Source organism: Cyprinus carpio, chromosome B18 (assembly GCF_018340385.1).
Source record: "Cyprinus carpio isolate SPL01 chromosome B18, ASM1834038v1, whole genome shotgun sequence".
NCBI classification, from domain to species: domain Eukaryota; kingdom Metazoa; phylum Chordata; class Actinopteri; order Cypriniformes; family Cyprinidae; genus Cyprinus; species Cyprinus carpio.
The window spans coordinates 16,659,668-16,680,374 of record NC_056614.1 but is presented as its reverse complement, the minus strand read 5'-3'; the positions used below and the strand labels follow the sequence as shown (position 1 = coordinate 16,680,374).

Below are 20,707 nucleotides of genomic sequence, written 5' to 3'. Positions count from 1 at the left end.
CTGTAATGGGTTTTTGAGTTAGTTATGGTTCTTTGGGGATTAGAAAAAGCTCTTGATGTTTTATTATACAGTACATTCTTCAGATCAGTGCATTGGTTTCTCTTTAAAGCAGGGCTGTAACCACTATGAACATTAAGGGGACATTGATTGGTCAGATTAGTGATTGATCAATGGGTTTCTTTAGTGGTCAATTCTTAAGTTGCTATAAAATATGATTCTTCATGTCATCAGATTGTCAAATCCTTTCTGCTTGTGTTTTATGCATGTATTGTTTGTGGACTATAGGTAAATGTAACATATATAAAACTTTAGTCTAATTTTAAATGTAAAATAAACCACATTTGAAATATTTAAAGTTAATACTTTGAGAAAGACACTTTCTAATGTGAAAAAGAAGTGCACTTAATTATATTGTATGTGCACTTAGTGTACTTGCAGATAATATAATATTAATAAAAAAGGCCACTTAAGGGTACTTAAAGAAAATACACTTTCATTACTTTTTTTTAACATAGCTAATTTTTAAAAGTGCAGTTTGTTATAATGTAAAATTAAAAATTTAATGTAGAGTGCATTTTAAATTATTATGTTTTAATAATCTTTTGCTTTGAAGAAATACACTTATTTAAAATTTATTAAATAACATATTAAAGTACTTCATTTTTTAATTTTAACTGTAGTGTTATTAAAATTTAAACTATATATATTTTAAATGTAGTAATTTGTAACTTTATTAGCCTATTACAAATATGTAATTACCAATATATTAAAATAGATGACATACAAGTTTTAACAGAAATTACTTACAATTTTTGTTTATCATAAATGCTTTTCAGCAGCTACATTCTGCAGTACATCAACCATATCAACTCAAAAATACGAATTATAAAGTTACATGAATTCATGTAATTTAGTCTAATTAGGTATGCCAAAAATACACTCTTAAAGGGATACCCCAAAATGAAAATTTTGTCATTAATCACTTACCCCCATGTCTTTAGAAACCCGTAAAAGCTTCATTCGTCTTCGGAACACAATTTAACATATTTTGGATGAAAAACCGGGAGGCCTGTGACTGTCCCATAGACTGCCAAGTATATAACAGTGTTAAGGTTCATAAAAGGTATGAAAGTCGTCGTCAGAATACACCATCTGCCATCAGACGTGCAAGGGTTATATGAAGCGACGGGAACACTTTTTGTAAGCGAAGAAAACAAAAATAACGACTTTATTCAACAATTCCTTTGTCAACAGTCTCCTTTGTGTCTCTCCATATCACCATATGCTGCGTATGCTGTTCTATATCATCCGCGCCACAAGGATGCACTGTTTCTATGTGTATTTAGCTTTTATTTTACAAGAAAACAGCGCATCATTGTGGCGCAGATGATACAGAAGAGCATACGCAGCATACAGTGATATGGAGAGAGACAGAGGAGACTGTTGACAAAGGAATTGTTGAATAAAGTCGTTATTTTTGCTTTCTTCGTTTACAAAAAGTGTTCCCGTCGCTAACAGACATGAATCCTAAAAACGAATAATGTCCAAGCAAGTTTTCACTTTACACCTACCTCTGACTATAGGCATAAGATTTAGTCTCAGACGTAGCACTACACCGAGATGGTGCATCGGGTATAAATTCTACACACGACTTAAAGTGCATTTTACGTCCGGCCTAGTCTTACGATCGGGTGTACGTCCAGCTGGTGCAACTGGCCCCTGAAGTTTGCAGACGACACTACCATCATCGGTCTCATCCAGGACGGTGACGAGTCTGCTTACAGACAAGAGGTTGAGCAGCTGGCTGTCTGGTGCAGTCTTAACAACCTGGAGCTGAACACACTCAAAACAGTGGAGATGATAGTAGACTTCAGGAGAAACCCCCCTACACTCCCCCAACTCACCATCATAGACAGAACTGTGGCTGCAGTGGAGTCATTCAGATTCCTGGGAACCACCATCTCTCAGGACCTGAAGTGGGACAATGGCATTGACTCCATTGTGAAAAAGGCCCAACAAAGGTTGTACTTCCTTCACCAGCTGAGGAAGTTTAACCTGCCACAGGAGCTGCTGAAACAGTTCTACTCAGCCGTCATTGAGTCTGTCCTGTGCACTTCAATAAACTGTCTGGTTTGGTTCAGCTACAAAATCAGACATCAGAAGACTACAGAGAACGGTTCGGACTGCTGAAAGGATTATTGGTACACCCCTGACCACCCTTCAAGAACTGTATACATCCAGAGTGAGGAAAAGGGCTCAGAAAATCACTCTGGATCCCTCACATCCAAGTTACACCCTTTTTGAACTTCTGCCATCTGGCCGGCGCTTCAGAGCAGCAAATACCAGGACAGCCAGGCACAAGAACAGTTTCTTCCCCCAGGCAATCTACCTCATGAACAGAAATGTTCCCCACTTATGCAATAAAAAACGTGCAATATCCTTATATTTATTTGTTATCACCTCCAACCTAGTACATCCCTGCATCTCACTCTATTCTATTCCATTTTATCATCTATAGCACAACTGTTTATTTATTTATTTATTTTTTTTTTTTTTTAATTTATTAGCAATATTTGTCTATTTATATTCCTTTCTTTCTTTTTTTTTCCTGTGTGTTGTTGTTGACTGTGTGTACTGGAAGCTTATGTCACTAAAACAAATTCCTTGTATGCGCAAGCATACTTTGAAATAAAGCTCTTTCTGATTCTGATTCATATGTAGTTGGTGCAAAATCTTAAACTGCATTTCATGTTATGACAAGAGATGCACCACACCCATGTTTATTTATGTATTATGCTATTATTGTGCTATTTTGCATACATGCACAACACTCTTACTTTTGGAACAACTGCTGGGTGGGTGAGAAAAGGAAAAAGAGAAAAGAAAATGACCTTAATAAAGTAACAATGAATGTAAAATGGCTGAGTGAGTGAAATGATTGTCTTCTTCAGTATAAATCATTGTATAAAAAGGCAAATAGTTGTAATTTTGATATCTTTTGTACATTGTTGAAGGTATGAAAGAGATGTGTATTTGCTTTGGTAGGAATGACAGACTGTTACACTTAATAGTAGTCAGAAAAAAACCCTCCAGGATTTTAGTCTAATTTCATAAATCTACTGCTGAGAACCTAAATGTGTTAAATAAAATGTTTATCAAATATGTTTATTCTGCCATCGTTTCCTGCCATAAGATTATGGTGTCTTGTACAGTCTCCTCTTTACTGTTCTTTGAGATTGTAATCAAGGGAAAGGTACAGTTTGTTTGTGGTTTAAGTTGCTATGGTACAGATGCACTCACCTACTAAACTTTCAGCGAATCACAGGGCGTCTTTGTACACGCAGACCAATCAATGTGCTGTTTACTGAGAACGTTCAGCGTCTCGGTGCCATGGCGACCGCTGTCATGGTAACCACCACGCTCAAAGCTGAGAAATGTGCGCTTGAGGAAGAGCCTTCACAAGAAAAGGGCTGGAATTGAAAAATCTTTATTAATTTTATTGTTCTGACACTTAGCTCATAATGTAGCCGTGTGGTTATTTTATAAACATCAATTTTAAACGTGTTGTGTTTCGGATAAACACAACATTACCAATGAAGCGTCCTAGCGTGCGAACGGCGACTAGCCACCTTCTTCTCTGTTAAACATTTCTCGCTTGTCATCGTCAGTCACGCGAAAAAAGTAGACATTTATGTAATTAGCATCAAATTTCATTTTTACACAGACGTGAGTCAGTTTGTTTCAAAATGCCAGCCTCGAATGTCCAAGCTTCTCACTCAAACCTCCGAAGTTCACGCGAGAAGATGCCAGCAGGATTCAAAACAAAAGTGGTGGCACCCCGAAATCCCAAACTGGTAAAACGGGAAGCAAATTCTGAGGTGAGCGTTTCGATCTATATCTATATCTATATCTATATCTATATCTATATCTATATCTATATCTATGTCTTAAAATTGTAATTTTAAAGCACCAGCTTACCCTTATCATTAACTTAAATCTCCGCCTCCAAACGGAGCACTAACCATTAGTAATTAATTAAACTAACGTTACAGTTTACATAAACACACAGACTTACTGTTCTAAGGACATTTGGGGGTTGGGGCAACTAAGATATACATACACACACACACAAACACACACACACACACACACACACACACACACACACACACACACACACACAACACACACACACACACATATATATATATATATATATATATATACACACACACACACACACACATATATATATATATATATACATATATACTACATTTATTTGATCAAAAAAAAAAAAAAAAAAAAAAAAAAATAAAAGTTTTGTTTACATAATATATGTATGTGTACAGGGTATATTTATTATGTATATATAAATACACACACATAAATTATATATTTAGAAAATATTTACATGTATATAGATTTATATATTTATATTCTTATATTTTATATTATATATAAATATATTTAATATATAAACATAACATATTCTTCTTAAATATATACATGCATGTGTGTGTATTTATATATACATAATAAATATACACAGTATACACACATATATTATGTAAACAAAACTTTTATTTTGGATGTGATTAATCGTGATTAATCATTTGACAGCCCTAATATATATATATATACACACACACACACACACACACACGCACACAGTGGTAGAAATGGCCAGATGACCTTTTGTATGTATTTAATTATAAAACCCTTTATAATCTCTTATATCATTAAACATTTCATGTTAAACCTTCTTGGATATTAAGGCACCTGCAATTCTGGCCTAATTAAAGATACGTTGTGTGTGAATTTGCACATGTTATGGACGGTTTCAACGGCAACAACATAAACAAATGTTACTGCGCATGAGCGCTTTTGTGGCCCTAACTTAACTTCCGGTAGACTTCCAAATATAATCAATAACAGCAGCTAAATAGTCCGATGAAATGAAAGAATGATTTAATAAAAAATCTGAATGATTAGTAATTGACTCTAATTGGCCTGTTTAGCTAAGCCCTCCACATGCTTATTATTTAGTGGTACAGTATTGCATGATTTGTAGGTTATATTTAATAGTTTACACTTTGCATAAATGTTTGCAATTAGTTTTTAAAAGGCAACATTGCATTCTTAAAGTTTCTATGCTTACATTTCTTTTCAGGAGCACTTAAAAATAATTAGGAACACCTTCTGCTCAATGACAGAAATTAACCTTCCTGTTATAAGCGATATTTGACTCCTTAAAGGTTTTAAAAAAATGTAAAAAAAAAAAAAAAAACTTTGTAATGCCTTTAACTTTATTAAATGCGTGCCATCTTTTGTGCCAAAAAATTTAGACAAACTTTTAGCAAAAAGTTTTACGAAAAAATAAATTCAATTACAATAATAACATACAATCAGGAAGAATAAGTTACTAGTTAAATGAAATCAGCATCAACAATTCATCTTTCCATGGCACAGAAGAGCACAAATGTGGCATTACAAACTTTTTGACAAGACTCAGAGGTGGCATTAATGCATTTCATAATAACATTGTTATGAGATTAATGTTTTAAATATAAAGTTTTGAATACAGAAGTATTAAACGATTTAAATGACTCAATTTATACTTGAAATTTATAAAATGAAACTGAAACTGTCTTTGTCACTGAATTATTCATTCAGTCGATTTATTCAAACGGCTGATTCATTTAGGATCGAAGCAAGTGACTCTCTTAAATCATTGACTCACTAGATTTGTTCAAAAACGCAGATTTATTCATAAATGAAACAGCTGTGTTTGCTTGGAGATGCGCAACGGATCAGCTGTGACTTTGTTTTGAACTATTTTCGTTGATGAAATATATATATGTATATATACATATATATATATATATATATATATATATATATATATATATATATATATATATATATATATATAATATGTGTGTATATATACACTACGGGGCCGTTGAATGCTTGAATCTGATTGGCTGACGAACGTTCAACGCACGGTGAACGTAGTTCCAGTCAGCTCTCTTGACTGCATTACAGTTCCATATCACTTCGCATAGTTAGCTGTAATAACGGAAATTAGCATACAGTACCTATACAGCACACAGGACTAACAAAAACATCAACACAACAGACGATTTTCCAAAAGTAAATACTCATGACATTTCTCACTAGCGAGGTAATAACAGCGCTGTTTAGAGATGCTGCTGCAGAACACTGTTGAGGGACGCACAGAAGCAACATTAGCCTAATTCACACAAGCTCTCTCTCTCTCTCTCTCTCTCTCTCTCTCTCTCTCTCTCGCTCTCTTTCTTTCTCTTTCTCTGTGTGTCTCTGTCTCTCTCGCTCTCTTTCTAATAACTTCATTAATAACTGCATTAGAATGCTATGAATCACAATGAATTATGGAGAGTGGCTGCTTTTATTGATTATTAAAGGTGTAATGTGTACAACAATCTATTTACAGAAATGCAATATAAAATACAAAACTATGTTTTCAGAGGTGTATAAATACCTTACTTAATGAACTGTTATGTTTTTATTACCTTAGATTGAGCTATTTATATCTACATACATGGAAGTCGTCACCATGTTTCTACATTAGCCCTAAATGGACAAACTGCTCTACAGAGTGCGTTTCGTCACTTTGTTGTTCTTGCGAATAAAACATTGACACAATGATGAACAACTACATTAACATTCGCAATGCCATCGATTTTTTTAATAATTGAGTAAATATAATTCCTTGATCTACCTTGGTAAAGAAATCTCATAGCTCTCTGCTGTCTTTACCGATGACATCTTTACCTGTGCCGGTGTCCTGACATTTTATCCTACCCGTCAGATTTTCCTACCAGGGTTAACTGCGCATGCGCACAGCAATATCGCGTCCTTTTTCTCATGATAAACAACTATATTTAATGTATTTGCATTACTGTAAGGGTAGGTTTAGGGTTGGGGTAGGTATAGACTTTTATAAAACACAATCTAATACGTAGAAAAAATTATTTATTGCTGGTTTGCTGTAAATGTATCCCTTATTGCTTCAACGGTGAATATAACACATAATTACTGTATTTGCATTACTGTGAGGGTAGGTTTAGGGTTATGGTATGTGTAGATGTTAATAAACCATAATTTTATCGGCAGCATTTTTCGTTGTCAAATTGTACTACCCACTGTTTTAATGGGAGGTAGGAAAATCTGACAGCGTAGGACAAATCGACAGAACACCGGCCACCGAAGCTTCTCTTAAGGGAGGGGTGAGTGGGGGACTGAGCCGTTGGTTGCAATTCGCAACCTCACCGCTAAATGCCGCTAAAATTTACACACTGCACCTTTAAAGGAGTTTGCAATATGATATTGATTTAAAACAACAATTCAATAAACAAGAAATATTAAGTGACTTACATTGCTATAACACTGTTTCCTGATTTTGCTCTATTTTGTCAACACCTCTGCCTGCCTGTAATTATCAAGTAATCCTGAACACCTTGATTAACTGGTTGAGGTGTGTTGATTGGGGTTGGAGCTGAAATCTGCCGAATTGTAGCTCTCCAGGAGCAGGGTTTGAGAGCCCTGCTTAAGCCAAAAGACATGCAAAGTTTATCAAGTCCCTTCAGTTTAATTTATTTATATAGTACTTTTCATAATAAGCATTTTTCTGAGAATAATATATGCAATATAGATTTATGCAGAATATAGGAAAATATTTTTACATAGTGGATAAATGCTCTCATAACAGACTGCATATGTCTTTGCAGCTGATTCCATCTGTATATGCTCGAGAAATGTGCCAGACTACAGAAGAACGATTATTAAACACTTACGAGATGCATCCGCCCCGTATCCTGGAGCTCTTAGATATGAGTGAGACCACACATCACAAGGTAAAATATCAGCATTTTACAATGCTCAGCACAAGAGCTTAATTATTTAGTGTGTTCTTCTTCATCACTGGTTCCAAGTATCTTAGTAGCAACATTTTCAAAGTTAATTAAAGTCATCATCACAGACTCTCTCTGGGGAGACACTAATGGCTTTTAATAGGTATAGTATAGTAACTGTAGCTGTTTACAGTATGTATATTGTACTATATTGACCTAATGTGAGTCAGACTGGATGTGATGGATGTAATTGTACTGTATGTGAAAATCTTCTCAATAACGAAAGCTGTATGTTCTGCCTCAACACAACCCTGGGTGTGCTGCATCCCAATTTTTTTTCACACAACACAATTCATAGATGTTTTTATGTTTTGTTTTTTTTCATAATAAAGTTTACATTTGAATGCAAAAGCCATTTGTTGAGCCATATTTAACATTTTATATTTAAACATTTCATCAGATATTATCTAAAAGTGTGACTTTGGCTTTGACTTTTTTTTATTTTATTTTTTTTTTAATACAGTTTTCCTCATTAGATTTGGACCAGGCCATGTTTCAGCCATATCCGTCTGAGATTGTGTTTCAGAACTACTCACCATTTAAGACATACAAGGTGCCCTTAGAGCTACGGAACAGTGACAAGGTAACTTTTATCCTTCTGAGGAGATTATACAGTCAGTTTGTTGCACAATTACACAATGAATGTATTAAAAAAATATATATATATATTTACTACATTTGGGTGCACTTGTCTTTATACTTGTATTTGCTTTATTATAAACTTCCAGTGCAAAGGATGGAAATTAACTGAAAGTAGATTTATTTGACTGATTGTTAGCACAAGCGTTTTGCATTCCACCGCAAATCAAGTCCTGGACATTTTGCAATTACCAGGATTCATGAAAACCTTTATACACATAAACCAATTCACCTGTCCACAAAATAGAGATGCAATTGGTTTAAATTTAATTGTCTATGCAAATCCTCTTTTTTGTACCTCTGTCTAACCTGACCTGGAGGATACAGTATATGATTTTGTTTACCTATATTTGAAGCTTGTAGTTCATGCCATTCTGATTCACACCATTCAACAGCTTGCACTATTCCTTTAAGACAGACATTATTTTGTTCATTTTCATGTGTAATGAACAATGGCTTGACAAAGATATGTTTATAACCATTGCAGGTTCCTCGACTGGTAAAGATAACTGAAGATGACTCACTTTATTTTAAAGTGGTCAGCCCACTAGATGCTAGTAAGAAAGTGGCCCCAGGCATGGCATCTACATTCACCATTCTATTCACTCCACAGGAGAACAAGGTAAAGTTTATAATTTCAATAAGCAACAACTGCAGTTGACACCTACTATTTAATTGGTTATACATTATATAATCATTGTCATTGTACTCATGAGCCCATTGCATGTATTTCCATGAATAACCAAGAAAAAGTTATGCAAAAACTGTCACACAGTGATGTCTGTAATTCTGTCTCTACAACACAATATTGCAAATAAATCTCAAAGTCAAGTCTCATTTTAATGTTTAACGTATCTTTTAGAAATCAGTGAAAGTACTTTGGTAAGTAGAGGACACAAGAGGCTTGTCCACCATGGCCACTCATTTGTCCATTAGATACTCTTTTGCAGTCTGTGAGGTGGCCTGCTAATCTGTTTTGGTTTGGCAAAACATTAATGGAGATTTCTTCATGCATTAATTCAAATAGAGTCAATTCAATAGATCTATGGTGACCTAGTCTGAGAAAGACAGTATTATTTCCTTTCTTGCTTGTATTCTCTGTCAGGTTTTGCATACAGAGGTTTATGGATTAATTCTTCAGTGCAGCAATTCCCAAATTCTGGGGTTTATTTAAATTAGGATTGATTAATTGATTAAGCATACCATATGTACTAGAGGTACAGTACCATATTATATTTAGGTTTGTTTTAAACGGATAGTTCACCCCAAAATAAAAATTCTGTCATTAATTACTTCACCCTCATGTCGTTCCAAACCCGTAGGAACTTCGTTCATCTTCAAAACATAAATTAAGATATTTTTGATAAAATCTGAAAGCTTTCTGACCCTCCATAGACAGCAACACAACTGATAAGTTCAAGGTCCAGAAAGGTAATAAGGATTGTTAAAATATCATTATCGCTATCGTTAAAATAGTCCATGTGACATCATAATGTTATGAAGCTACGAGAATACTTTCTGTGAGCAAAGAAAACAAAAATAGCAAACTTATTCAACAATTTCCTCTTTTCCGTGTCAGATTCTTATTCCTTTCACGTAACACAACACAGCCCTGCGTCAGCAGCACCACATGCATGCATTGTGGTACTCTTGTAAGACTGACACGGAAGAGAAGAAATTGTGGAATAAATTTGTTATTTTTGTTTTCTTTGTGCACAAAAAGTATTCTCGTAGCTTCATAACATTACGGTTGAACCACTGATGTCACATGGACTATTTTAATGATTTCTTTACTACTTTTCGGGGCCTTGAACGTGTCAGTTTCGTTGCTGTCTATGCAAGGTCAGAAAGCTCTCGGATTTCATCAGAAAATATCTTAATTTGTGTTCCAAAGATGAACAAAGGTCTTACAGGGTTGGAACGACATGAGGGTGACTGTATGTTACTCTGTGTATTACCACTGACATTCAGATGCTTGTAATTGTAGGATTACATCCACAGACTCATCTGTGTGACTGAACGTGAGAAGTTTGAAGTTCCTATTCGTGCAATTGGGCCCCGTGCCATCTTGGACTTCCCAGATAGTCTGCATTTCCAAGGTTGTCCAGTTAAGTGCTTGTCCCAGAGAACACTGCTTGTGCGGAACATAGGAAATAGTGAGGCTAAATTCCAGCTCAGCACGTGTAGGTAAGAGAGGCATGTCAGTGCAGATTTTTGGACATTGTGCTGTACAGATCATTTTGATCTGTAAATAACACTTGCTTTTTAAGATTGCATTTATAAATGGTGTATGTGTTCCCCACAGCCCATTTTCCGTAGAACCATCCATAGGAACTCTTGATGTTGGTCAAAGCATGCAAGTTACCGTTGAGTTCTTGCCTAAAACCACAGGGGATCACATCCAGGTTTTGCTGCTGCACTACCATTCAGGTATTTACTGCTAATTACATCACCACAATCTGCTCTTCCCACAAACTCCTCCTCTGCAACACTGCTGTATGTCACTGTGACACAGGTACTGATTTCCACATGCAATCACCAGCAAGTGTAAATTATCTTATTACTAACCTTCACTGTTAATGTCAGTTTATCTTTATATTTTCCAAGGATTTATAATTTCCAATCTACTAAGAATAGTTTTAATATACAAATATGCTCTTTACTTTTCACTAACCAGACATACACTGTACATACAATAATGGAGATTAATAATAATAATAATAATGTGGGTGCCTAGTTAACGTCATAAATAATACTTATGCACAGGTTCCACTACTAAAATAATTTAATTTTGGATTCTGTTTTCATGCCAGAAAATACACCACTGTTCAAAAGTTTGGTCAGTAAGATGTTTTAAAAGAAATTGATCTTTAAAATGTTCTTTTGAATTTTCTATTCTTCGAAGAATCCTGAAAAAAGTGTATCATGTTTTCTGGAGCATTTGCTGCTAAAAATTAAGTTTTGCCATCACAAAAATAAATAACATTTTGAAATCTATATAAAAAAATAATTTTAGATGTTAAAAAAAACACTTTCTGCTTCTGAGTCGCATGTTTATGAATGTCCATATGATTTGACATTCATTGCTGCATATGATGACAGTAATTTCTGTATAATTTGACATATCACAAGTTAAAGCGATAGTTCACGCAAAAAAGAAAATTCTGTCATTAATTACTCACCATGTCATTCCAAACCCGTAAGACCTTCGTTCATCTTCAAAACACAAATTAAGATATTTTTGTTAAAATCTGAGACCTCTCTAACGCTCCATAGACAGCAAGGGAACTACCACGATCAAGTCACAGAAACGTAGCAAGGACATCAGTAAAATAGTGATAAAATCAACAGCACAAATGCATAACATATTTAAGCATCTTTGGTGTTTCCATATGTTTTTTACAAAGCAAAACTGGAAATCGAGGGGTTATGACATCATTGGCAGGTGACACAATGACACTATGGACCCGGTCCGTGTCACTAGTTAAAATTGCTTATTTCTCTGGATTTAAACATTCTTCGAAACATTTGGGATAATGTAAGTAGGGATGCACGATAAATATCGGCACTATATTTAATGTGCATCTTGTCAGTAAAGCCGGTTCTGTAATCAGCAGTAAATCTTTACTGACGAGATGCGCATTAAATCGTGCCGATATTTATCATGCATCCCTAAATGTAAGTACACAAGTCAGCAAAATATATAACACTGTTCTAGTGGTTTTTGGATATTTTAATAAAAAAATCTTACATATTGTGCCTTTTATCTTAATGCTGAATCACTGATTTATCTGAATCAGTGGTAGGCAGATAGACATTATTCATAGGCAAGATGGAGCAAAGAAATATTTAAATAAGGTTAATGCGCATGAGTAAGAGGGTGTGTTTAAACTGAAATGCCAGTGTGTGCATGAATTATTGTCTGTGTGTATATTTCAACATATAATTGAGCATGTGGTTTGGGTTTGTGTGTGTGTGTGGTTTTTGCAGGTGCTCTGCCTGTCTCACTGAATAAACACACAGGTCTGCTGAAGGCCATTGGCATTAACATTTTAATATGCGCTCTGCTCTAAAAATACTATTTTGCGCCCATCAGGGGAGTATCATTTTTAATTTAGCGCCTGTTCCTGTCTCCTCCTCATTTATGTTTAATGTGAAGCTGCTTTGGAGCATGTCTTCATTGGTTTTGTCCTGGGGTTGGCAGAAACATCTCCCTGCAGTCCCACTTGCCTCTCAGAGAAGCACACAGACCTGTCTCAAGTCTCTAAAGGTGCTCTCTATGCACAGTATATAGGGAAAACACTAACCCTGCACTGTTCTGCGCTGAAGGTGTTATGTTTATGTGAAATAGTTCACCCTAAAAATGAACATTTCCTGAAAATTTACTCACCCCCTCAGGTTGTTTATTCATCAGAACAGATTTTGAGGAATTTAGAATTACATCACTTGCTTATCAATGGATCCTGTGCAGTGGATGGGTGCCGTCAGAATGAGAGTTCAAACAGCTGATAAAACATCTTGTGAAGCGAAAAGCTGTGTTTGTAATAAAGAAATTCGTCATTAAGGCACTTTTGGCCAAAATTCAAGTCCGTAATCTATGACGATGCTTCCTCTATGATGAGTAAGAGGGTGTGTTTAAACTGACATGCGAGTGTGTGCATGAATTATTGTCTGTGTGAATGTGTGTGTATCCTGTGATGGTGCAATCTGGGGCTGTGCCTTTAACTGCACTGTTTTGACTGTCCATGAATAATGGACTACAAAGCTGAAGAGTAACTGAAGCCCATGTAGTCCCTCTGAAACCATAATGTGTTTAATTACCAATAGCTGGAAGTGAGTAGAGACACTATCTTCTCTAAGCAACACAGGCAAGGATGAGTTACTTAATCTGTCCTATATTTTTAAATGCTTCCCAGCTGTTTTGCTTCGTATCATCTGCCTTATCCAGGCTGCAGAGTTTGCCCATTGACTCTAAAATATGCATAAAGAGCCAAAAAGCCCCGGGAAGCAGCTGCAGCAGTAGGGTAGAGGGGATTCTACACACTAGTTCACACTCAGTGTGACTCTTTCTTATACAGTGAACGCTATTTCCTTTTAAGGGACGCTTGAGATTCTTCAAAGGATATCCCTCCCAATCAGACATTTCTGGCTGTAAATAGGGAATGCATGCATGGAACTTCAGTATGAGAAGAAGTTTATTTTGTGCTACAGCATGTATCTCATTTCTTATATTTCCATTACAAATTGCAGTGCAGCACATTACCCGTGGCTTGTTTGCTATTAACGGCGTACATATAGAAACACAATCTCATTACTGTGGCATTCAGAGACAAGAGATGCAGAGGGAGCTGTAAGCATCTAGGTCTGTTTAAATGGCAACATCGCGGTGAGGAGAGCTAATGAAAAGAAAACAGCATTATATTTGCGAATGAAAACATGGTACACCAAAGCAAAACACGGGTCACGGGTTGCCTTTTCCATTCTGTTTATAGTATATCAATCTCTCTCCTTTCCTCCCCTTTTCAATAGTCTGTCGTCTGCTCAAACAGCATAACACAATGCATACAAAACATGTCACGGAAATAAATAAGATAATTACTGCTGTACACTGAACGAATCACTAAAATGCTTTGTGCTGTTGTAAGAATGCATGCTAACAACTTTCTCAGAAAGGCTGAAGAATCAGTTGCTGTTGTTAGGATAATTGTTTTTCTTTTATTTATGCATATTTTGTTCAGTGTAGTCTAATTAATGTTTGGCATAGGTTAATTGTTGTAGGAATGCATGTTGTTACTCAAGACGTCCAAAAAGAAATCACTGTTTTCTATTGTATGTTTTGGTCATCTCAGATTTATATTTCTTTCGTCTGGAGGGCCAAATGTGTATCCTATAGTCTACTTGATTATATAAGTAGACTGCTTTCCTCCTCAAGGAGAATTCCCTTATCTCGACAGGCTTTTTAGAGTGCACTTACGAGTGAGCTGATGAAGACATCACACATACGCACACACTCTGCAGCACTATGAAAGCTTTCCTCATTTCCCATTCTTCTCCCCTCCCCTCTCTTCTGAACAGCTCCCACAATCCCTCAGCCGGCTGGCAGATGCAGTGTCCCATCAAAGATACAATTTTCCCCCCGCCCCTTAAAGCTTCATGCATAGAGACAGAGGTTAAATGTCTCTGGCTCATTTGTGAAAAGTGATATCTATGGCGAATTAATCAGTGGAGAGAGGATGAAAGGGTGAAACTGGGATGGAGCTAAGAAAAGAAAGAAACCACAGGGCACAACCTGCCTTCTACCTGTATCATCTTCAGGATCTTATTGATAATTTTTTTTCTCTCTCTGCCTGTCTATCTTTCTTGCACACTCTCTGTCTGTATTTTCCTTTCATAAAGCCTTTATTTTTTCCCATACAGCTTCTTTCGTCTCTTTCCAAACTTAAGCATAAATGCAAATACTTCTGGTACTTCATATGTGCTGCTGCAGTTACAATGGCTTGTTTAAAATGTGCATGGAGTAACTGCAGTACTTCTGGTAGGACACATGCTTGCATATGTGGAGTAGCCACTAAAGAGAAAATGCTCCGGGCTTTAGTTTCTTCTTACTCACGCACTCATTAGTTTTTACTAAACAGCACAGGAAAACATTTGGTAAAAGCATAGTATTACATATTGTCTACATTTTGCAAGACACTGTTGTTATTTTCTGTGGTTTAACCTTAAGAACATCACTTTTTGCTGTTTGTATTTGATAAAACGTTTTGCCTTTGGATATTGTTTGACAAATTATTTGCTATGATGCATTGTGATAATATTTTTTAACAGTGTTAATAATTTATTAGTGTTTTTAAAGATTAAGTGAGCAATAACTGATGGCAAAGGTAATTTAGATAAAATACACTGATCAACCAAACCACCTGCCTAATATTGTGTAGGCCCCCTTGTTCTGCCAAAGTAGCTCTGAACTCCACAAGACTTGTGGTATCTGGCACCAAGACATTAGCCACAGATCCTTTAAGTCCAGAAGGTTGAGGCATCCATGGATTGAATTTGTTGGTCCAGCACATCCATTAGATAGATGCTCTGCCAGATTGAGATCTGGGGAATGTGGAGGCCAAGGCAACAATTTAAACTCTTTGTCATGTTCTCAAACCATTCCTGAACCATTTTTGCAGTGTGGCAGGGAGCATTATCCATGAAGGGGTGTACGTGGTCTGCAACCATCATTACATAGGTGGTACAAGTCCAAGTAACATTCACATGAATGCCAAGACCCAAGGTTCCCAGCAGAACACTGTCCAGAGCATCACCTCTTTTGGCTTGCCTTCGTCCCATAGTACATCCTGCTGCCATCTTTTCTTCAGGTAAATGATGCACATGTACCTAGCTATCAACCTGATCTGAAAGAAAACATGACTCATCAGAACAGGTAGCCTTCTTCCATTGCTTCATGGTCCAGACCAGTCCTGAGGTTCATGTGCCCATTGTAGGTGCTTTTGGCAGTGGACAGGGGTCACCATGGGCACTCTGACCAGTCTGTGGCTACGCAGTGTTGTTCAGTTATTAGTGTTTTTAATGATTAGGTGAGTGTTAGATGCTGGCAAAGGTAATCTGAATGTAAAAATGGGGTAAATGGGCATTGCAATTAAATATCTAATTTCAGCATGCAGTATCGCCCAATGCTGATAAAACTAATATTGTCCAATAACCAATATGATAGTGATATATCCTTATTTATCAACATATTTGCTTTACTTTTGCATAAGTTGTTGTTTTCCCAGCATCCATAGCAGCCTCATTAGGCAGTGTACTGGATCAGTGTGCAATGAAGACAATGTATTTTGAAGACCTCAGTGTACAAAAAAGACAAACAGGTTAGGGGTTAATTATGTGCAGAACACCTGATACCATGAAAGTCTCGATGGGATGGGATGAAGGGGTGTGGGTTATGCCTTAACAATCTGAAATGCCTCTGGTGACCTGTCTGTTTGTGTCCAAGAGCTATGGCCCCTGCAGAATAGAGTCTTCAGAGAGAGATCTATGCTGAGAAAAATAAAAGTATTCTCTCTAGAATGTGTGCAAGAGTTGTAAATGGTGTACATATACGCACACACAAAAACATAGGTGTGAACAAATATGCTCATACATGCATGCATGTAATGTGTCAAGTGAAATAGTGCATGCTCTTGTGACGTTTGGGCATTGAAGCGTGCTAAGACAACCAATAAATGTAGCAGCTGAAATATGTTTCTCTACAATTTCCATCACTTTGCTTTGGCTTTGTTTACTTGAGGAATTGTCTCATATATTTGCACCCCTCCTCCCCAGATCTGTGTTCGTCAGTCAGCACAATCATATTACATATTCCAAATGCTATATATCCAGAGCAGAAGAAGATTTATTGCCCAAGATCAATGTTTACCTGGTATATATCATTTTATAGTGAAAATGATTGCTGTTCATATTTGAATGTTTTTTTTTTTTTTTTTTTTGCTTTGTGTGGGTACACGAGTAAGTGCGCTGACATCATGGACAAGGCAGGGTTGTGATAGTCCACTAAGCATGAAGCGCCTGCTTTGAATTTAGCCAAACTAGTAAAACAAATAAAAATGAAGGTAAATCTATGCAAGTCAGCTGCACTTCTGATTTAAACTCATGTTTTGAATTTTACTTGTGTTTGCTGCTGATTGGTTTTTGGTGATGTCATGTGATTTCTTTTCACTGGGGAGCTCTTATCCTGATGGACCTTCAGGTTCACAGTCATTGCAGCACAACAGCACCACCATGGTAACAAACAAAGAACACACACTTCAATTTGTTTACATTTAGCACCACCACTATGGTGACTAAAACAATCGCAACTCCAGTCATATAATTGGCTAATTGTAAAACTTTATGCTTGCTGGAGAGTTAATGGGGACTTCTATTATTATATTATTCTATATTTATATTATTCTATTATTCACTCTTTCACAAGTGTATACCTTCTCCAAGGGTATTATTCTTAGAAAACTGTTCCATTGGTACCCCATTTGTGTCCTCATGTTTTACTACTCATTCTGCATAACAAAACAGAATACTGCATTATTTTATAGATATATCTCTGTTTAGTCTGTAATGCAAAACATGTCATTTTATAAATTATACATTTTAGCTAAAATGTCATGCTTTTAATGTCTATACAGACATGCAGATTTAATAATTTTTTTGACTGTCAATTGATTAAATGGCCATCAAGTCTTTTTTTTTGCTACATCATTTAACCTTCATTGGCCTCGTTAAGTTAAATGAAATATTATTTTTTATTTCAAATAATGTGGTAATATGAAATGATATTTGCTAGTTAAGTTTTTTGCTTTCAATGTTAGAACAGTCCACCCCATAACATTTTATTGGCCAGTTTCATGTTTGTTGCAGCGGATTTTATTGCATATGCATTCGTAGGAGTTTCCCTTTCATTCACAAAATTTATAGGTTTAGAGTATTTAAATGAATCGTGCAACGTAATTTACTAACATTTGTGGTAGTCAGTTTACAGGTATTTGCACCATTATTTAACGACCCAATAAAGCATGCCTTAACACATTTTGCACTTGACGTGGCTGCAGGGTTGCTCATTTGCGCTTCTCTTGGTAGATTGTGTTGAGCATTATGGAAATGAGCTGGCTGGATCTGTGTTCTTTAATTTGCACATTGTCAGTAGATTACTTGCAGAATGTTCCACTGCCATTGGTGCTTTTAGGGGATTGCGGTCTCAAGCCAGTTTGCCCTGTTTTGTACATATGTAACTGGGTTGGCACAAAATATATTTTTAAAGGAGAAATTTAATAGATAGTTTCATGAGAATGACCATCAATACTCAAGAGTTGTATATTCACATTCTTTGGTTGATGTTGTGTCTGTTATTCTTGTGTTAACAGTATACTGTCTTCATATACAAACCTTTTACTTTGATGTATCTGTAAACCTTATGACTCTTTGTAGGAGAAGACATCCAGATCAGCCTCTATGGAGAGTCTGCAGATATAAATGTTGGATTGGACAAGAACAATGTGATGGTGGAGAAAACCTACATCTCCTTGGCTAGCTACAAGAAAGTGGCAATAATAAACAAGAGTGATTCTATTGTGCATTACCAGTGGAAAAATTTTGCCACTGAGCATGAAGAGGAACGGGACAAATTAAGGTTTGACTAGTTGACCTCTATCAGCTTTAAGTCTTAGCAATAATTTGAGTTTTCCAAGTACACATTTGAAAATATGAAATCTTTGGAATTCTGAGGTGCATTTTTTTAAACTGAGAAACAAGTGAAAGTCATTTTCTGTGGTTATGAATCATAACAGAATTTTTTTTTTTTTAATTAACTGTTCTTTTAATATTATGAATGTGTAGGCATGTATTCCCATTTCAGTCTGTCTTTGTCTCTGTCAATTTTTCTCTTTCTCTCTGTTGTTTTCTTTCCCCTTTTGTAGGCTTTCTTTAGAGCTGCATCAAGATGAGGATGATGAAATGGAGCAGTTTCTGACAGAAAACACTGATCCTTCTTTGCGAGCTCGTCTTTCACTGTTTTCCCATACCCTCCAGGAGGGACTCATGCAAACTCAGCAGCAGCTTTTGTCTTTGACTGACCAGGACATCATCATGAGGCCCCTGGTGTGTTGCTCACAACTAGACACATGACATGCATTAGTATTTTAGATTTGAGTTTCCCCGATGCAATATTACATAACCAGCAATTAAATCTGAAACTTAGGATGTCCTCGTACCGTATAACCATATGCCTAAACATATGGTGGAAACCAAACTTAGACATCACTCCACTCAGCCAAGCAATTTAAAAGATACTGAGCTTGTTTTTAATTAGCCAGAAGGGTTTGTTATGTAGGTGAGAGTTAAATATGATGTATTTAACTAAATAGTATTTCTGATTCTGAATGAGTAGTTTTTAAGTTTTAATAATAACACTTTATTGCGTCTGATTTTATTTCTTTGTACTGCATTCTGCATTGGTTATGCACCTAGTTATTGGTCATCTTATTGGTTTTGTGTCTTTGTGTTGTGTATCTGCAGTAGCTACAGAATGTATGCAATGGTGCCAGCAGATTATGACAGATCTGTGTCTAGGAAGTCCAGCTCAGCACTTTGTTTTTTTCCAAATGGCCAATCACATAACCTTCAAAAGACACATCCAAAAGTCCTCTGTGTTAATTCTGCCATCTCACTATGACTTTGAGCCTCTTAAAGGCATATATTTGCCTTTATTTTTATGTGCATTTTATTTAAGACAGAAAAAGGTAATAGGATGGATACAACTGAAAATGATTCCCATTCTCCTCTGCTCTTTTTTATTGTAATCCACTCTCACCTCGTCTGCTCATGCAAATGCAGCTTTTTCAAACCAGGACTATGCAGGCAAGAAAATACAGAGACAATGCAAAACAAAACAGATTGGTATCCCCTTTGCTTGGATGTGAGCATCTGTTTACATGCAGTAGAGCTTGATCGCACCTGCTCCGCCAACACTGTCAAGCATTGCCTGGTGACACAACATGCTGTTTGTTCACTAGTGATTTAGCAAAGACTTTTATCCAATGTAATTGGAAGGCCAACCCCAACGGAGCACCTTAATTGTAAGTGGCTTGCTCAAGATCGCAGTGGTGATAGGAGACCTCGATATCTCCCAAGTTTATTGATGCATATCCTGCTGGGATTTTACCTGTGAAGTTTGGGTTCACAGGTCTGGCTGTTAGGTTTTCACCATTGTATGTGTTTACTGTCTCAGGGACAGTATGTGGACACAATGTGGAGGTTTTTGGTCACTTTTTCCACATAATTTCTCCCATAATGATACACTACTAAAAACTAAAACTATTAAACCATAAAAATGAAATGATACAAAATAGGATTTTATATTTCATTTTTAAAATATAAATTTAAAATGTATTGAAATATTAAGTTATTTTAAATTGTAAAAATATTTTACAAAAACTACTGTTATTACTACATTTTTGATTAATGCTGCCCTAGTGAGCATAAGAGATTTCTTTCCAAGACATTAAAAAAATACTTTGTAAAACTTTTAAAGGTTACAGCAAAAAAAAACAGTAATACAG

At 36.0% G+C, this 20,707-nt stretch overlaps 1 protein-coding gene across 4 annotated transcripts in view; it reads left to right on the top strand.

Annotated features, from left to right (window-relative positions):
• The first annotated feature begins 3,397 nt into the window (after nucleotides 1-3,397).
• hydin (HYDIN axonemal central pair apparatus protein) overlaps nucleotides 3,398-20,707 on the top strand; it is a 64,668-nt gene continuing 47,358 nt past the window's right edge. For all 4 annotated transcript variants that reach the window (XM_042744058.1, XM_042744056.1, XM_042744057.1 and 1 more), the window contains exons 1-8: nucleotides 3,398-3,878; nucleotides 7,773-7,898; nucleotides 8,419-8,538; nucleotides 9,082-9,216; nucleotides 10,582-10,781; nucleotides 10,900-11,024; nucleotides 18,579-18,780; nucleotides 19,067-19,247. In XM_042744058.1, coding sequence (XP_042599992.1) covers nucleotides 3,747-3,878; nucleotides 7,773-7,898; nucleotides 8,419-8,538; nucleotides 9,082-9,216; nucleotides 10,582-10,781; nucleotides 10,900-11,024; nucleotides 18,579-18,780; nucleotides 19,067-19,247 — 1,221 coding nt within the window. In that variant the 5' untranslated portion in view covers nucleotides 3,398-3,746. The remainder of the gene's footprint in view (nucleotides 3,879-7,772; nucleotides 7,899-8,418; nucleotides 8,539-9,081; nucleotides 9,217-10,581; nucleotides 10,782-10,899; nucleotides 11,025-18,578; nucleotides 18,781-19,066; nucleotides 19,248-20,707) is intronic.